Source organism: Bufo gargarizans, chromosome 3 (assembly GCF_014858855.1).
Source record: "Bufo gargarizans isolate SCDJY-AF-19 chromosome 3, ASM1485885v1, whole genome shotgun sequence".
Taxonomy (NCBI): Eukaryota; Metazoa; Chordata; class Amphibia; order Anura; family Bufonidae; genus Bufo; species Bufo gargarizans.
Window position 1 is genome coordinate 121801154 of NC_058082.1, and position 19329 is coordinate 121820482.

General features: G+C 44.9%; 1 protein-coding gene across 2 annotated transcripts in view; it reads left to right on the forward strand.

Annotated features, from left to right (window-relative positions):
* The first annotated feature begins 1738 nt into the window (after window positions 1–1738).
* The window catches only part of PYM1 (PYM homolog 1, exon junction complex associated factor), a 38389-nt gene continuing 20798 nt past the window's right edge, over window positions 1739–19329 (forward strand). The window contains exon 1 of one of the 2 annotated variants that reach the window (XM_044287400.1): window positions 1739–2026. In XM_044287400.1, the coding sequence (XP_044143335.1) occupies window positions 1900–2026 (127 nt within the window). In that variant the 5' untranslated portion in view covers window positions 1739–1899. Of the gene's footprint in view, window positions 2027–16610; window positions 16782–19329 lie in introns of those variants that run through there. The other variant, XM_044287401.1, reaches the window with a different exon arrangement.

A 19329-nucleotide genomic window follows, 5' to 3' on the forward strand; every position in this document is an offset into this window, starting at 1 on the left:
TGGCGGGAACACTTTTTTATTTTATTTTACACCACGTCTAGCCACATGGACATTAGTTCCCACATGTGGTCATCAACTTCTTTATATGGTTGTCTGTGTAAGGTTCCATTCACACATCGGCATCCGTTCTGCAAAGGACCCATTAATTCTCTATGGGGACGGAATGGATGCGGACAGCACACAGTGTGCTGTCTGCATCCGCAATTTCGGAGCGCGGCCTCGGCCCGCAGCTGCGGACAAGAATAGGCATTTCTATAGGGGTGCCGGGCGGGTGTGTTTTGGATCCGCAATTTGCGGGTCCGCAACACACCACGGACGTGTGAATGGAGCCTAAGGGTTCATGCACAGAAACATATATTTTTTTCCGTGTCCGTCTGTTTTTTTTGCGGACTGTATGCGGAACCATTTATTTCAATGGGTCCGCAAAAAAAATATGAAGTTACTCTGTGCATTCCGTTTGTCCGTTCCGCAAAAAAATAGAACATGTCCTATTGATAGGACTGTTCTATCAGGAGCCAGCTGTTCCGTGCTGCAAAATACAGAATGCAAGCGGACGTCATCCGTATTTTTTGCGAACCGCCTAAAGGCGTGAATTTTTTATGCCGTTTTTGTGCACCTTTGCAGTTTTTGGATGCATTTTTTTTGTGTAAAAATGGCAGCTCCAGATGTTAGCTGAAAGTCTAGTGCATTTGTTTGTTTTTTGCTGCTGGTGCTTTCATTAATTAGGTGCCATTTTTTTGTTTCTCTGGTGTTTTTCTAAAATATGCAGGACGCATTTTAACAACTAGTCTATGTGGAAAAAATTCTCAAAAAAACATGAAAATGGCACAAAGAAAGCCATAAAAGTGTATGATGTATGAAAAAGTGTTTTTTATAGTTTTTTTTAGTGGTGAAAAAGGCCAAATGATGTGGGGGCCCTAATGCAGGCCAGGTCCTACAAATAGACACAGTCTATGTAACCGCCCTCAGCGCAGGACCCCCTATTAACACCCAACTAGGGTATATGACAGTGGGTTTTCTGAACTGGACAAGCTCTTTATGGAATACTTTTGAAGGATGCGGTGTACAGAAAAGAAAACTGGGCATTTTGTTAAGAGAGCATTCACACGTCCGTATCCGTTTTGCAGTCCACAAATCGCAGATCTGCAAAATACTGTCACAGTCCATGTGCAACCCCTTTCACAAAAAAATGCCTATTTTTGTTTGTACAACGGACAAGAATATTACATGTTCTATAGTTTATGTCAAGGCCGCACGGAAGCGGCCAGCAGACAGATGACATACGAATACAAATGAATGGGTCCCCGTGCGATCTGCATTTATGCGGACTGAAAATACGGTTGTGTGAATGCACCATTAATCTGGTACAATTTGAACAATTTTCGACAACGCTGTGCATTTTGCAGCATCAATGATAAAGGTTCCGTTATTTTATGTGACTGCCAAATGAAAGAGAACAGCGTCAGGTGATTTGCTTTTTCCTGCATTTCTTTTCTACCAAAAAATCTGACGCTAATTGATATGTACCCAAAAATGAATGGTGAAGTCGGAAAGCAGACAGAAAAAAAAAAAAAAAAAGAAAGAAAAATCAATTTTAGCTCTTAAGGGGTTAATAACAGAGTGCCAAGAGGCGTAGTCCGCCGTACAAAAATAAATTGCCCAGTTCTCCAGCTGATAAAGCAAAATGGCGGCACAATTCTACTTTTTGGTCCACGCCCGGCTCCGTACCAGTGGGTGGAACGCCGCCAGGCCACGTGATGTAAACAGCCGGTTTCTAGGTCGCGGCTGCGTACATTCCAATGTGCCCCAGTCTTCGCGTTTCCCCTGCCCGCTCCATCTTTATCCTCCGCAGTCTCATCCGAGGTCCTGAGAAGAAGCCGCCGTTCATCACTGGCCGCCATGTCAGCGTACCGGGTTTCTCCTCCTCCTTCGACTCGACCCTCCAATGACGTCATCGCCGCGGGTGTAGGAAGGAAACGTGGTGAGAGGACCAAGATGGCGACTCCCTATGTGACCGACGAGTCCGGTGAGTGTAGCACCGCGAGAGGCAAGGCATGCACGGCTGGCCCTCTGTTATGGTCTACCGCCGGTAGCGCTGCGGCATGTGATGAATGGTGTGAATGGGCGCGCATAGTCAGAGAGCATCCAGCCATCGTCCTCCCCGGCGGAGGATCATGTCCGGCAGTCGTGCTCCATCTATATTCCCTGCTCACTTCCAGCAATAGATGAGGCTGACAGCAGGACCTGCATGAGACGCAAACTGTGGGGGGCTCATTGTAGAGCCTGTGCACACAGAGCGTAAAGACTCCGGACTAGAAGTCTGCAGCAGATCGGCCGATGAGATCAGCGGGTGGGATGTGGATTGCATTGTTGGTTCTGCTGTGGGATTCGGCGATAGATCTGCAGTGAAAACCTGCACCATTCCTACCGCAGACTGAACCCAACTACGTGTTCTGCTGGGAGTGAATGGGGGTTGTACTTTACTTTGGTGCAGGTTTGTGTAAATCCATATGTGAACACTTCTAGCATACCATAGCTGGGTGACATGTGCAACAATCTAATGCCAAGGACAGGCGCACTCTGCGGGCTTACTAAACCCTCAAACTGGCGTTAAAAGAGAGATTAGCCAACATGTCCTACTATGAGGACATGTCTGAGCCCGAGCACCGCGCCAAGGTTTCTCAAGTAGCTCGGGTCCTAACGCTCACTTACCTGAGCCGTATGGGCTATACCAGTGGGCGAATTACAGGAGCGTGAGGGCCAAATAACGGAATACAGGTTCCACATAAATCCACACTATTTGGCCTCCTGCACACGACCGTTGTGTTCCGTTCCGCAAAATGGGGTTCCGTGATCCATTTCCGTGTGTCTTCCTTTTATTTTTGGAGGATCACCAGACATGAAGCAAAGTTAAAAAAAAGTCTTAAGTCGAGTTTGCCATGCAAATGATAGGAAAAAGGCGGATGTGGATGACAATCTTGTGTGCCTGTGTTAATGGGTCCGCAAACCGTTTTTCCGTGAAAAAAATAGGACAGGTTATATCTTTTTTGACTGACTGTTATCCGCGTCCGTGGTTCCAAACTGTGCATTAGCCGAGTTTTCAACTGACCCATTGAAAGTCAATGGCTCCGCAGAAAATCGCAAAACAACGGACACAGAATGAAACAACGGTTGTGTGCGTGAGGCCTTTATCAGTTATTTTTTCCCCGTCAGGAAGGCTTGCCATTTACTATATAAAATACCACATTTTTTGGAAACGTTTGCAATGGCATCTCCTGATGTTTTAGGCTTTGTTCACATCGGGCGCAGATTTAAACAAAGCCTAAAGGTGCATTTACATGGCCCAAGAACCAGGCAGATTAGGGAGCGACCGGTCGCTCCCAACAATCTGACCAGGTAAATGCGCCGTCTCCTTCACCGACCAAGCATCCGACTGTCGGGAAGGAACGCTTCCTTCCCAAAAATCGGCCACTCGCTCGGCCCGTGTAAATCCATCTTAATAGTGCGTTTACACAATAGAGTTGGCAAGCACCTGTTTTGGGGGCTGTATAATTTGATGCAAATCTGCATTCTGCATGTGGAAAATGTGCCAAAATCACTCAAAACTCGGTGTGAATGGGCCCTAAAACTGTTCTCTCATCAGAGGCAACCCATTTCTTGGAGCCCCATGCCAGGTGGACATTTACAGTGCAGTACAGGGGGGGGGGGGGGGGGGGCGGCTCTCCGCTTTGGCTAATAGAAGGTTCCTGAGCATAGACACCTGACGTGTACACGTGGCGGCGGACCTAACAGCACAGCAGCGTGCACAGTCATTTGCAGAACTGGAGGTGCCCTGTACTGTAGATTTTGGGGTGGCAGACAGGTCACACTCTTGAGCTCCTTGGATTTTATCAGCTTCCTTTGGCTTGTGATTTATTTTAAAGAAATACCATTGTAGTAGTACAGCACACGAGAGAGCTGATGACGGAATAAGGCCTTGTTCACAGTTCCGTTTTCCATGGATGTGTGCTGTCCGCATTTTCCACAGACAGCGCGCGCACACACACCCAGAGATTTAAATGTCTGTTCACACATCAATGTGTGTGTGTGTATATTTTACTGAGGCATGCACTACTTTGGTTACCAAACACACCCATTGAAGTCCAGATGACATTCGTTTTTAAGGAGGTGTAAGAAGGTACAAGGAATCATCGTGGATGATGGGTACATGTCACCGAGGTTCCTGGCCTCAGTGGAGTAAGAGCCGTTTTTTATGCGTCAGCAACAGTTGCTGTTTGACACCTTGATACTTAGTATGGCTGTAATAGCTGATCCGGGACAGCTCTTACTGGGAGTAGTCAAAGTGCTGGGTGGGTTACTACTCCCCATGTTCAAGGCTGGATTTTGCCAGGCATGAAAACCAGCCAGCACTGCCAGGTGGAGAGGATTACCTCCGTCTGACAGTGGAGCTCAGGAGATCTGTGTTGGGATCTGAGGTTTTGTGCCGGACCCGTGTGCAGGGGGAACAGGCCCCCTAAAGCCTACTGAAGGCAGAACTGCCAACAAGGTGACTTGGGCAATATGAACTTTCCATTGTGTGTGAATTAACACCAAAGACTGCAAAGTTACCTGCTGTTTTAGGCAACTGCTGCAAGTGTGAAAAAACCCTGAATTTTGAGTTAAGAACTTGTATTTTGCCCGCTTACCCTATCTACCAGAGCGAAACCCCACAGTAGACCGATAGGAAATGCTCTTGAAATTCAGCTGAGTGACATCCGTGGATTACTGATGACACACGGAGGGTAAAAATTGACACGGGCCATCTACGAATCCTTCATGGATATCTTGGCATGTTATATAAGGACCATTTTTTTTTTTTTTCACGTATGTAATATTGACACAGAAATATGAATGAGGCCTCCTCCATAAACGTACAGCTGAGGGGCTCTTATACCCTAAGTTCACACTTGAGCGTTTTACAGCGCGTTCCTACGCGCTGTAAAACGCACAACACATGAAAACCAATGCTTCCCTATGGGGCTGGTTCACATTTTCGCGTTTTACAGCGCGTTTGAACGCGCTGTAAAACGCCCGACGCTCAAACAAGTACAGGAGCTTTTTTTGGCGTGTTTGGGCCATAGACTCTTTGGACAACACTGCTGTCAATCACCCAAACGCGCATTTACTATTACAAAAAACGCGCGACAAAATCGCGCATAAAAACGCGCGTTTGCGAAACGCTTAGGTGTGAAACCAGGGATAAACCTGGTTTTAGAAAAAGTTGCAAACTGCACATCTTTGTGCAAATGATGTTTTTGCGCCCATTTCAGAAAAGGGGGGATGGTCCATCAGATTTATTATCATTTATACCAATTTCCTGGCGTAAATGATGACTGAAATCTACGCCAACTACGAGCTCTCATATTTCATTCTAGGCGCACAGACTCCTGGGGATATAAAGACCAGATATTAAAGGGATTCTGTCACCAAGTTTTGGGCTATAGAGCTGCGGACATGCACGGCTAGATCTTCGCTAGCATGTCCGCAATATACCTGTCCTATAGGGCTGTGTGCTTTTTATTTTTCTTTAAAAAATTATTTTTAGAGATATGTAAATTAGTCTTGTAGGTGCCCAAGGGGCTATACGAACCTTCCTGGTGCCCAGCCACGCCCGCCTGTGGAGGAGCCCAGCACCGCCTACGTCCTCCGAATCTCCTCCTTTCATCACCGATAGATTGCCGTAATCTCGCGATGTGCAGTGCCGGTATAATGTTCCTTCCCTGTGCTGGCATCAGCCTCAGGGAAAGAACTGCGCGAGCTTGCGCATCGCGAGATTACGGCAATCTATCGTTGATGAAAGGAGGAGATTCGGAGGACATAGGCGGTGCTGGTCTCCTTCACAGGCGGGCACGGCTGGGCACCAGGAAGGTTCGTACAGCCCCTTGGGCTCCTTACAAGGCTCATTTACATATCTCTAAAATCCTTTTTTAAAGAAAATAAAAGCACCCAGCCCTATAGGACAGGTATATTGCGGACATGCTAGCGAAGATCTAGCCGTGCATGTCTGCAGCTCTATAGCCCAAAACTTGGTGACAGAATCCCTTTAAGATGTCATAAATTAAAGGGAACCTGTCTCCTACAAAACGCACATTAAACAGTTAGCAGTTTCTAAAGGTGCTTTTGTCTTTCCTGATGCTGTGAATCCCTGGAAGAATAGGGCGTCACTGAAAATCTAAATGTAATCAAGTAGGCAATAGTAAAAAATTATCACTGAGCAAGAAGGGTCTACTGTTTAAAACTTAACTTTTAATACTTAAAAAATAAAGTGGTCCCACTGGACACAAAACATTAAATATCAATAATAATAATGTTTGCTACATTAGATCAGAGGGACATATAAATAATGAGGATTAGTGGAAGTATTCGGCTCCCATTGATGTAATCCCTCGCTGTTTGTTGTATCGATCCGAAGGTGGAGCTGGTCACTCAAGTGTTTTCAGTCCTTTCCTCCTTTTGAGTACAGCATCTTCTTGAAGACCATATTCATTAAAGCTGAAGCACGATTCAGAGGAGGATTACCCCGGCTCCCCCAGGGACAGGAAACAATGTGGAGATCTTTAAATAGCCCCCACACTTACCTACTCCAGTTGTTTCCTGTCCCTCTGGGGATATGTGGAGAACCTCCTGCTGGAAAGGCTCTGGCAGGAGTTTTCTTTTATTAAAGTTGACGCCCGGCTGAAAACACAGGTCTGCGACTAAAAAGCTGTTTGATTATTTTTAGCTAATTTCCATGTATTTTGGTGTGCTGAAAACAAATAAAATATTGAAAAAACTCCTAGATGTCATGATTTGACACAAAATGCTAAATTGTCTTCAAATTTTTGGTCTTATTTTTTTTTTCTTTTTTTATATTATGGGTTTTTAACCAAATTTAAAGTCCAAATGACTATTAATTCAATAAGTGCATTTAAGATGTACCATATTTTTTTGCCCTATAAGACGCACTCTTCCCCCCCCTCCCCCAAAAGTGTGGGGGGGAAAATAGCAGTGCGTCTTATGGGGCAAATGCTGCATTCTTCCGAATTTTCTATGATGCGCCATGCCGTGTGGCGGGTGTGTCAGCTGAGAGGGAGGGGGTGCTGGGTGCCGGCATCTGCGTTTATAATGACAGCAGGGCCCGTGCAGTGACTGTATTCTACTACACAGGCCCCGCTCACTGTATATAATCTTATCTATAATTGTAGGCATTGTTAATATATAAAAGTTCAGGGTAATCAGCGCTTTTTATACCGTACTTACAAGCGCTCGTAGCAGAGGAGGGAGGACGATACGTCATGCGCCTGCGCCGCCCACTTTATGAATGAAGCAGGTGGAACCCCCCCTCTGTATTGGGGGTCATTCACACCGCAGGGACACTATTATGGGGGGGGGGGGGGTCTGTGGATGACACATAGCATAAGATGCTATATATGAGTCATCCACAGATTCCCCCCCCCCCCCCCCCAATAAGAGCCATCCACAGATCCCCCATAAGTGTCACCCACAGACCACCATTAGTTCAAAAGCACACTTTTTGGTTCAAATTTTTGTTTTTCTTATTTTCCTCCTCAAAAACCTAGGTGCGTCTTATGGGCCGGTGCGTCTTATAGGGCAAAAAATACGGTAAAATGCCAAAAAAACGTAAAGGGGTTGTCTGAGTTGTGTAAAAAACATATAGCACTGTAAATCTGATGGTCAGCAATGTATACATAAGCTAAGCAAGTTTTAGGGGGGAAATTTTTTTTTTAATTTCCCTAGTTCTCCTCTTGGCCCTTTTTTGTTATTTGCATGTAAACAATCAGACATTAGAAGGCTTATAGTTGATAAAGAGTTTGTCCTGACGGATCCTCAAAAAGAAGGGTGGATTGCATTTAAAGAAGTCGTCCAGAAATTTTTAGGCAATAACAAAGATCCTCGCTACAAAAAAATCGCCGGGCGAATGCTGAAGGCATTTCAAGCTTTAGGTTGCCTGATGAGTTTGAAAGTGCATTTCCTCCCGTCCCAGCTTGACTAATTTCCTGAAAATTTTGGGAGCTGTGCGTGAGGTACAAGGTGATCAACGGATGACCAACTGACTCCAAGACACAAAACAATTCATCCTTGATGCAATCCGATTTATCCTGACGCACAATGTCTTTTGAGTTTGAGGGTAAAATCTACAAACAACGTAAAGGGACCGCCATGGGGACGCGATTCGCGTCAAGCTTCGCCAATCTCTACATGGGTCAATTTGAAGAGCGACAATCACACCTGGACGGAATCGATTGTGCTCTACAAAAGGTACATTGATGACCTGATTTTTATTTGGAAGGGGAGCGAAGAAGAAGCCCAGACATTTGTGTCCTACCTAAATAACACTTGGAACCTCAGTTTTACTTTCACAAGTTCAAAGACCTCAATCAAATACCTGGACCTGGTTTTGTATTCCGAAAGCAATAGAATACTGACAAAAACCTTTTTCAAGAAAGTGGACGGTAACAGCTACCTAGATTACAAGAGCGCGCAGTACAAAAAATGGAAACAGAACATTCCTTTTAGTCAATTCAAGCGAATGATTTTTATCACGCAAAGCCAGACTATACATTCTAGGTTCCAGAACAAAAATTACCCAGGAGGCATAATCGAAGGGGCCTTCAGGCGAGCATACGAACAGAGCCAAGAGGAGTGCCGCACAACAAAAAAGAAGGAAAATACAATGTTAGACCGTACAAACTTCAAATCCTCTTTTATCACCACCTTCAATCCCAACCATGGAACACTGAGGAACATCATAACCAAACACTGGCACATCCTGAAGGCTGACCCCCCTATCTAAATTAAGCCATTTTCTCCAAGCCCCACTTCACTTTCAGGGGGGCCCGCACACTAAAGAATGCACTAGCCCCAAGTAAATTAAAAATAATAAAACGTGCTACCTTGACCACATCCGAATGGTTCCCTGACCCTAAAGGGAACTTCAAATGCAGCCATAAACTATGTAAGTGTTGCAATAACATCAATAATCGTTTGACGACCTTCAGGAGTAACACCACAGGAGAAGAATTCACTATCAAAAGCCTCATGAATTGCGCCTCAAGTTTTGTGATCTACCTCCTAGAATGCGCCTGCGGACAGCAATACGTAGGCTTGCTCAGAGAACGCCTAAACAACCATAGATGGAACATCACGCAAGGCTATCTCCAACACAGTGTGTCCAGACACTTCCTGGCCACCCATGACAAGAACCCCACCAAGCTAACCATCACGCCCATTGAACACATCTCCGACGGTTGTTCTGACAGGTTCAGAACTTTACAACGGAGAGAAATGTTTTGGATATACAAACGCCAAACATTGGAACCTTACGGCCTCAACGAAAGCCTGGAAAACAAATGCTTCTAATTCTACATACTACTAGACCACTGTCCTATTACACCTTTTTACCCTCGGATCCATATTCACCATATCCCGTCATCCAATCACATCACGCCCACCAAAGTTTCACTCTCATTCCTCCCCTTTGCTCCCACTTCTCGTTCCCAACCTCTATCCCAGCATCCGATAGCCCCAGCCTCCTCCACCCTTCATCCCAAACTTATACCCCAGCTAGCGACGGCCTCAGGCCCCCCCACATCCCCAGCATCATCTAATCCCCATCCACCACTACTGCCCTTTATTGGCCCCCGCCAAAGGGGAACGCGGACGGAATCGGCAGCATCAACCAGTGAGACGTAATCACTCCTATCCACCTCCAGTCCAGTTGCACCAAACAATAGGTGCATCAACAACAGGTGAGCAGTACAACTCTTCCTGTTGCTCTGGAGGCTTGGCTCTTAACTTATTTACCCTATGAGCACCTTTTTTCTCTCCTTGGCCATTATCCACTTTTTTTTTCACCATGGGTAAGGGACTATTTAGACCAATTCTTTTTTATGACCAAAGTCTGCCCTCTTTTGAATGTGCCTTTTTTTTCTAATATATTACCTAGGTCAGGGACTCGCAAAAGTCATCTGAATCTTCTCAGCGTGTCAAAAAGTGTTCTATTTGTAAAAAAGGACTGCCTTCCGGTCATAAAAAAAAAAAACCTGTGAGATGTCTGGAGAAGATTGTAACTGAAGAATCTCCTTCCCTTCTGGATAATATTAGAAACGTTATCAAAGAGGAAGTGAGCAGCACTGTGGACCTTTAAATTGGCATCCACATCTCAAAAAAACATCCACCTCCATGTCTGTCCAGGCCTGCCCATTCTGAAATTGATCTACAAGAAGATTTTGATGAGGTGGAGTTACCTTCTGAGTCCGACTCTGAATCCTCTGAGGACGAGTCTGGTCCTCCACTTTGTTCTATAGAGGATACTGATGCCCTATTAAAAACTATAAGGGGGCAACCTTAAATTTTAGAAGACTCTAAACAACCAAAATCCGTTCAGGACCTTTGTTTAGATGGTTGGTAGAAAAAGAGAATTTTTTTCCCCTACATTTAAATATTGCCAAACGTATTAATAAGGAGTGGACTGACCTAGAAAAAAAGACCTGGGGTTTCCAGGTTTTTAAAAAGGAAATTTTTTTCTGAAGAAGATGCCACTTTTTGGGATAACTGTCCAAAAGTGGATGCCCCGGTGGCGAAAATAACAAAAACCCAAAGGGAGGACATTACTGCTTCTTTGCCTATGTTTAAACAAGCAGCCAATTTTTTTTTTAGCTGCTGCCTCTGATACTGAAATTGGCAGCCAGGTCACTGCCCTCTCCGATGCCACTAGGAGAGCAGTGTGGCTGAGATACTGGTCAGGTTATTTTACCTAAAAAAAACTATGCGGTATCCCCTGTGGGGGTGATAGTTTTTGGATCGGTACTCGACTACATCCTTGAGACGCTACAAATAAGAAGAGAGGTTTTCTGTCAGATCACAGAAATTATTTGTCAGACGGAACTTCGACGCATCCACAAGGGGCAGGCAAGATCAGAGAAAAAGGGGTTTTTCATCTAGAAGGCAGACGGGTAGGGGCAGAGGCAAAGGTTCTCCTTTTAACCCAGCAAATTCCTTCCAAAAATCTACTAATCAATGATGCCAGAAGCACTAAAGGTTTTTTTCCCCGCTTGGGAAAAAATTTCCTGGCCCCCCCCTGGGTTTTAGACGCAATATCAGCAGGTCTAAAACAAGTTTTCCTCCCTACCTCAAGATGTTTCACGTTACCAAGGAGCTGTGAAAAGTTCAGTCATTGCTCCTAGATAGTGATATTTCTCCTTTCAGAAAGAGTCCATTATTTCTGTCCCTCTGAGAAGAGAGAATCAGGTTTTTATTCTCCAATTTTGGCTCGTACAGAGCAATTATAAATTTAAAAGGCCTAAATCGTCATGTCCTGTACAAACGTTTCAAAATGGAAACTATAAAGTCTACAATAAATCTGCTGGGCAAAGACTCTTACATGGCAACTTTGGGTCTCACCAATGCATATTGTCACATCCCAATATGCAGCGGTCATCAAAAATATTTAAGGTTCAGAGGAAGGAACAAGTGTTTCATTTTCAGTTCCAGGTCCTTCCTCTTGGCCTAACATCTGCTCCCAGGGTCTTCTCAAAAGTAATGGCAGAGACTGTAGAGAATCTACATCAAAAAGGGATACTGCACGTCCCCTATTTAGACGATTTTCTCATTGACGCAGAGTCAAAAGAAAAATTGGAAAAACAATTGATGGTTGTACAGCAGGATCTAAAGAACCTAGGATGAATGATAAATCTACAAAAATCTGATTTTCGCCCCGAAAGAAGGAAAGTATTTTTGGGCATGTTGTTGGACCTCAAATCTTATGAAGACCTTTTCTCCCAGACGAAACTATCAAAGATCAACCAGGAAATTTCTCTATTTCACAGCAGGAAAAAGTGACTGTTCGAATGGTAATGAAGGTGCTGGGAGTTATGTCTTAAATTCCAGCTGTAAAATGGGCACAAGCGCATTCTCGGACGCTACAGGCATTCATGTTAAAGAATTGGGACAAAAGCATATTCTCCTTGGAAAAGAAGGTAAGAGTTCCCCAGTATGTAAAAGACTCCTTAAATTGGTGGCAAAACAGAGGAAACCTTTGCAAGGGAGTATCTTGGAGACAAATGGGCACTATAACAATTACAACGGATGCCCGCAGATCTGGGTGGGGGGCTCATTCAAACCTATCTATGGTGCAGCGAATGTGGGGTCAGAATCTGTCTGTCCTCCTCGAATCTAAGAAAGCGATCTGCAGTTTGGAAGGCCTAAAGAGCACTTTAATCAGAAATGAAAGGAAAATAAATAAGCATTTTATCAGACAACATCACTGCGGTAACTTACCTGAACAAACTGGGAGGTACAAAGTCCATCCTTGGCGAAAGTATAAAATCTTTCAATGGGCAGAAAAGAATAGACGTTCAATTACGGCAGTCCATATAAAAGAAAAGGACAACCAAGTCGCAGACTATCTAAGCTGAGATATCTTGAAGGAAGGGGAGTGGACTTTAAATCAACAGGTCTTTCTTCAGATAACTGAAAAGTGGTCTCTTCCAGACTTGGACCTATTTGCAACAAGACAAAACAGACAGATGGAGAAATTTTGTTCCCTATCCTACAAAGATCGCCCTTTGTTCGTGGATGCATTCTCCCATCCTTGGCCTAACGAGACCATGTATGCGTTTCCTCAGTTTGCCTTAATTCCCAACGTTCTGCAAAGAGAGTTACAGGAAAAATCCAGGCTAATCCTAGTAGTGCCATACTGGTCAAGAAGGTTGTGGTTTCCCCTTACTCTTCAACATGTCAGCAGGAGACTTCTGGATTCTACTGGATCTTCCAGTCCTTCATCAGGGCCTGGTTTTACACCCGAGGTCAACACATCTTCGACTGGCAGCTTGTAACCTGAGTGGGAATTTTTAAGAGGGCCTTTCAGAGGCGGTAATTTCTACTATTCTATGCAGCCGGAAAACTATTGCATCAAAAATTTACCATAGAGTCTGGAAAGCTTTTTTTTTTTTTTTTTTTTTTTTTTTTTTTTTAAAGTTTGCAAAAAATAAGACTTCTGGCCCCTTTTAATAATATTTCTATTTTAGCTTTTCTGAAGGCCGGTTTAAACAAAGGTTATAAAGTCAGCACCATTAAAGTCCAGATATCGGCCCTGAGTGCTTTACATACAAAGCTAGCAGATTTAGATCTCCTTTAAAAGGGGCCCGGAGAAATGAACTGATGGTTAGATCCACGGTTCCTCCGTGGGATTTAAATAGTTTTATCTGCTCTAATAGCGGCCCTTTTTAAGCCGCTATCTGAAATCTCTTTGAAGTTATCACTACAGCTAGGAGAGTGGGCGAATTACAGGCGTTCTCATGTAGGCCCCACTATCTGTTAGGCCCCTTTCGCACGGGCGAGTATTCCGCGCGGATGCAATGTGTGAGTTGAACGCATTGCACCCGCACTGAATCAGGACCCATTCATTTCTATGGGGCTGTGCACTTGAGCGGTGATTTTTATGCATCATTTGTGCGTTGCGTGAAAATCGCAGCATGCTCTATATTGTGCGATTTCCACGCAACACAGGCCCCATAGAAGTGAATGGGGCTGCGTGAAAATCGCAAGCAAGTGCGGATGCGGAATAATAATAATAATATTTTTTTCACTCACGGTTGATAGGAGACGGGATGGAGACCCGATCATTATTATTTTCCCTTTATAACATGGTTATAAGGGAAAACAATGGCATAGTACAATAGCGCTGGAGGGGTTAAAAAATAAAAAAAACTTAATTTGCCTTAATCGACTTGCTCGCGCAGCTGGCATCTCTTCTGTCTGTCTTCTGTGCTGTGTGCAGGAAAAGGACCTGTGGTGACGTCACTCCGGTCATCCCATGATCCATCACCATGGTAAAAGATCATGTGATGGACCATGTGATGACCGGAGTGCCATCACCACAGGTCCTTTTCTTGTACAGAAGACAGACAGAAGAGATCCCGGGCTGCGCGAGCAAGTGGATTAAGGGGAGTTAAAAAAATATATATTATTATTTTTGCATTCTGTATTCAGAATGCTATTTTCCTTTTATAACCATGTTATAAGGGAAAATAATGCAATCTACAGAACACTGATCCCAAGCCCGAACTTCTCTGCAGAAGTTTGGGTACCAAACATGCCGATTTTGCACTCGCACGGAAAAATTGCGCATGTTCCCGCAACGCCCGTCTGAATGAGGCCTTAGAGATGATGGTATTAAAACACTCTCCCTCTTTTTTGCCCAAGGTTGTCTTGAAATTCCACTGTCTTCAGGAAATCTTTCTACCATCATTCGGTTCTCCCCAACAGGTTGTCCAGAAGACAAACGTTTTCATAATCTGGACGTTCTGAGGGAGGTGTTAGCTTATCTTGAAGCAACATAACCTTTTAGGAGGATAGATAGACTTTTCATTCAATTTGCCGAGCCAAACAAAGGACAGGCGGCAAGCAAGACAACCATTGGTAGATGGATCAGATCAGCAATTTTGTTCTGTTTACAAATTGAATGTCTCTCCTCCAAAAGGACTTAAAAGCTCATTCAACGCGGTCAATTGCTGGCTTCCTGGGCCGAGTCAGCAGATGTCCCTCTGGAGCAGATATGCCAGGCAGCCAACTGGTCTTTACCTTCCACCTTTTTCAAACATTATCAATTGGATGTGTTTAAGAATAAGGACTTATCGTTTTCTCAGTGTTATCTGCCGTGGTCCCACCCTAAATATTTAATTTCTCTGTTCATCCTCCTATGAATCGTGCCGCTGTGGAGGCGTTTGGAAAGATTGCGATTACTTACCGGTAACTGGTTTTTCCTCTAGCCTCCACAGCGGCACTGGGTATTTCCCCCCCCACGTTTATGTATTATCTTCTGGAGTCTGTTATTTTCTGACATTTTGTTCTAATTTTAATAAATACTATGTTGCATCCATTTCAGAGTTTCTCGGTTATTTACTGGAGCAGGTAAGGGGAGGGGACTATTTAAAGATCTCCACGTTGTTTCCTGTCCCTGGGGGAGGCGGGAGGAAAAACGAATTACTGGTAAGTAATTGCAATCTTTAGGCATATAAAGTATATCTGGGACTCTTTTAGGTCCCTGCCTAAAAGCGGAGTAATCACCCCGAATGTCCCTTCCTAGCAAACAAGGATGTCCAAATGGCGTCCTGATGCGTTCCCCTAACAAAGTTGCTGTCGGTTCATCGGGGGTCTCATCTATTGAGCACAATGGCTCTCCAGGATGTAGCCGGTAGATACTCGCAGCCTCTCATTTCTAAATAAACCATAGCTTTAGATCACCTGCCGATATTTATTTAGACTGGTGTGCATGTGAAAGCTCTGCGCGTGCGCCAGTCTGTCACATGCAGTATTCAATCCCCGTTGTCAGTAGGCGTCTGCAGATATATGAAGTTCCCATATTCCCAAAATAAAGATGCGCTACTAGGTGTCAAAGGTCGGGTGATTCAATTTACTGAAAAAAATATTTGTATTGCCCTGCAGCTGGTAAGCAAATTAGGGTCTTTAAGTCAAGGGGGCTTCTGCTTTTTCACCGCCGCCCCCCAGCATTTGATTAATGTGCCTTTTTGTTTTCTTGTCATGTCAGATTCCAGACCGAAATCTCAAGTGTGCGCTGTGTCACTGTCATTACCGAGCATGCACATTGAGCCACTGAAAACAAGCTCACAGCAGCGGGGCACAGTGCGCAGGCATGCGTGAGATGTCGGGCCGGAATCTGACATAACAAAACAAAGGGCCATCAATCAAACACTCAGGGGCAGGAAAGGGGCCACAGCGAGCTTGACATCAAGCAAGAAAGGTGCTGTCCCCTTGACTTAAAGGCCTAATTTACATACCTGGGGGGCAATAAGTCTTTTTTTATTTTTTTACAGCGTTCACCGCATAGGAGATCTTCGCATTTTGCAGAACGGCTGGCCCATGATAGAACAGTTCTATCCTTGTTCGTAATGTGGACAATGAGTTTTTTTTTTTTTTTTTTTTTTTTTTTTTTTTTTTTGCGGAAAGGACGTGGACAAGGGAAGCACAATTATTTTTATTTTTTGGTTGGCCCTATTGAAGTGAATAGCTCTGCATATGGGCTGCACAAAAAATGGAACGGACACAGACAAAAAATACGTTTGTATGCATGAGCCCTTAAGAGCATGCTCTGTTGGTGCTGGAGCGAGAGACCGCCGTAGAAAACACTTGTCTTGATAAATGTCCCCTAGTGTCTTTATTTCAGTGGGGAGAGCGTATTGCCTGTGGAAACAAAGGATATCCGCTGTCACATTTCTGTCCTATTTCTGGTGGGAGGGGGGGGGGGGCTGGGGAAGGTCCGGGTCTACAACGCTGTAACGGGACCTATCCATGGCAGCGTAAGTCTCCTGGGGGAGCTGTCGCCTAAGTTTGTCCTGCTTCCTGCCTCCTCCCAAGCCTCATTGGGGAGCTGCTGTGGCCAGTTCATAGTAGTGCGTTGGCTGGCGTCCCACTTCAAAAATGCCGGAGCGAGCATTGAAGCTGTTTCTGGCAGTGCTGACCGGAAGGGGGAGGGCTCGTCTGCCTCATGAATCAAGAGTTTTTTTGGGCCTGATGTTAAAAGGAGCTGAGGCGCGTAATAAGTCAGAAGCAAGAGGGCACAGCCAGCCTTGGTGCGCACGCAGTGCTGTGCAGGATCTGGAGCCTCCACAAAACATGTTGGAACCAGGTGATGCCGGACGAGCCGATCCCTTGGAGAACATTTGAGGCCCACAAGCCCGGTATTGGACCTGAGGAGTGGGGAAGCTTGACTCTACCAGTTGGTGAGATTTGATTCTCTACTAATTTGGCAATACTAAACCTAAAGAATGTGGAGGGTGTAGAGTAGCGTTGTCAGCTTCATATGCTAAACCACTATGTCAAGCTTGTAGGGATCAACCGATTATCGGTTTTATAGATATTATCGGCCGATATTCAGGATTTTGAACGTTATTGGTATCGGCATCTATTTGCCGATATTCCGATAACTTTTGGGGAACAAGGATCGTGCTGCTGACAGCGCTCTTCGTGTTCCCTCAGCAGCAAAGGGGAGAAGGAAGCAGTGTCTTTACCCCCCCCCCCCCCATCTGCTGCCAATTAGAGGAGAGAGGACAATAGAAGGGGAGGGGCCACTGCGCCACCATTGAAGATGCCTCTCATTCATATACAGGTGGCGGGAGCTGCCCCCCCCCCCTATTAATCATTGGTGGTGCAGTGCGCCACAGGGTCCCCTCTCCCCTCCTCCTCAGTGGAAGTTCTGATCTGAGCCCCAGCAGTGTAAGCCTGGGGCTCCGGCCGGTTACCATGGCAGCCAGGACGCTATTGAAGCCCTGGCTGCCATGGTCAACTCCCTGCTGCTGTGTGCACAGAGCAGCAGGGAGAGTGTGAAGTCCTATTCAACCTGATAAAGATCTATCAGGGTGAAGAGGACAAGGGTTCTAGTCCCTAAGGGGGCTAATGGTAAAAAATGAAATAAAAAAAAAAAAAAACCCCACCAAAATATTAATTATAAATGAAAAAAGATTTACAAGAAAAAAAACTACACGTTAAAATATAAACATAAATTTTCAGCAGATTTGTGTAGGAAATTTTTATTTTATTTTTTTCAAAAATGAAAATTCACAGAATATCTGTATAAACTATCGGCCTAAAAGTTCATAGATTAGCTGTATCTGCCCTAAAAAAATAAAATAAATCAATATTGGTCGATCCCTACAAGCTTGTATAGATAAGTTAGTCATGGAAGAATCCCATAGCTTATCTAAAACCATTAAGGCCTTGGTACAATCTGAAGTTAAGTCTTCCTTTAAATCCTTCAGTCGGGGCCGTTCGAAATCACCAGAAAGGCGTACCTATAACGTGGATCTGATTCTGATCTTTCTGGGGTAGATGAAGATATAGAATCGGGTCAGGATTTGTCTTCTGATTTTATGTCTTCAGGTGAGGATTCAGCAGGGGAAAGGACTATTTCCACCTGAAGATACTGGGCCTTTTGTTAAGTCATAAAAACCACTATGCAATTGGAGGACGTAAAACAGCCTAAGACTATCGCTGACCAGGTTTTTGAGGGCCTTTGCCCTAAATGCCTTAGTTTTCTCAGTTTTTAAGAACATAGAAGCACTGATTTAAGAGACAAAATGGAAAAACCCTGACAATCTTTTTTATTTTTTATACCGAATTCTGTTATTAGAAAATATCCATTGGAAGAATCAGTGGCGGGTGTATGGGACAGAGCTCCTTCTGTAGATGCCCCTGTAGCTAAAATAGCCAAAAAAACGGCTCTTCTGTTTAGGGATTTAGGCTGTTTAGGAGATTCTTTAGATAAGAGCAGACATTTTATCTTAAACCTACTTGGGAATGTGCCTCTACAAGTCTCAGGCCGGCCATTGCTGCCGCTTGGGTCTCCAGGTCATTAAGGCTATAGTTGGGTCAACTAGAATCTCATATTAAAGACAAAACTCCTAGAGAGGACTTACTATCCTCCCTCCCAACCTTACTCAAGGCAGCAGATTTCCTTGCAGACGCTTCTACTGATGTGGTCCTTTTTTCTGCCAGAGCAGCTGCCATGTCAAATGCAGCAAGCCGTGCTATTTGGCTTAAATCATAGAAAGGGGATCAAGGGTCGAAGTCTAGACTTTGCTCTCTCCCATGTGAAGGATCTAGATTGTTTGGTTCCTCTCAATGACATCTTAGAGAGGGCCTCTGACAAAAAGGGGTTTCCTGTTCCCCAGAAGACTTTTTTTATTTTTTTTATTTTTATTTTTTTATATATAACCCCTTAAGGACGCAGGGCGTATCGGTACGCCCTATTTCCCGAGTCCTTAAGGACTCAGGGCGTACCGGTACGTCCTAACTTTAAATGCAGATTCCGGCGCCGCGGGGGTTAATGGAAACGGGATGCCGGCTGAAATCATTCAGCCGGCATCCTGTGACAACGCCAGGGGGGGGTCACATGACCCCCCCCCCCCTATCGGCGATCACCGCAAACCGCAGGTCAATTCAGACCTGCGGTTTGCTGCGCTTTTTGCAGTTTCTGATCCCCGCGGTCCCTGACCGCGGGGATCAGAAACTTTAGTGTACCTCAAATATAGATTTTGCACCCCTGCATGATTTTTTGCCGGCGGGTGGTGCAGGGGGGGGAGTTGTGGGCGGTGCGGCAGGCGGGATCGCGATCCCCCGCCCGCCTCCCCTTGAAAATTCGTTGGTGTAGAGTGGGTATACCAGGGTGCCAGCACATTGCTGGCACCCTGGTATAAACGGCTGACATCGGTGATGCGATGTCAGCCGTTTAACCCTTTCCATACAGCGGTCCGTACGGACCGCTGTATGAAA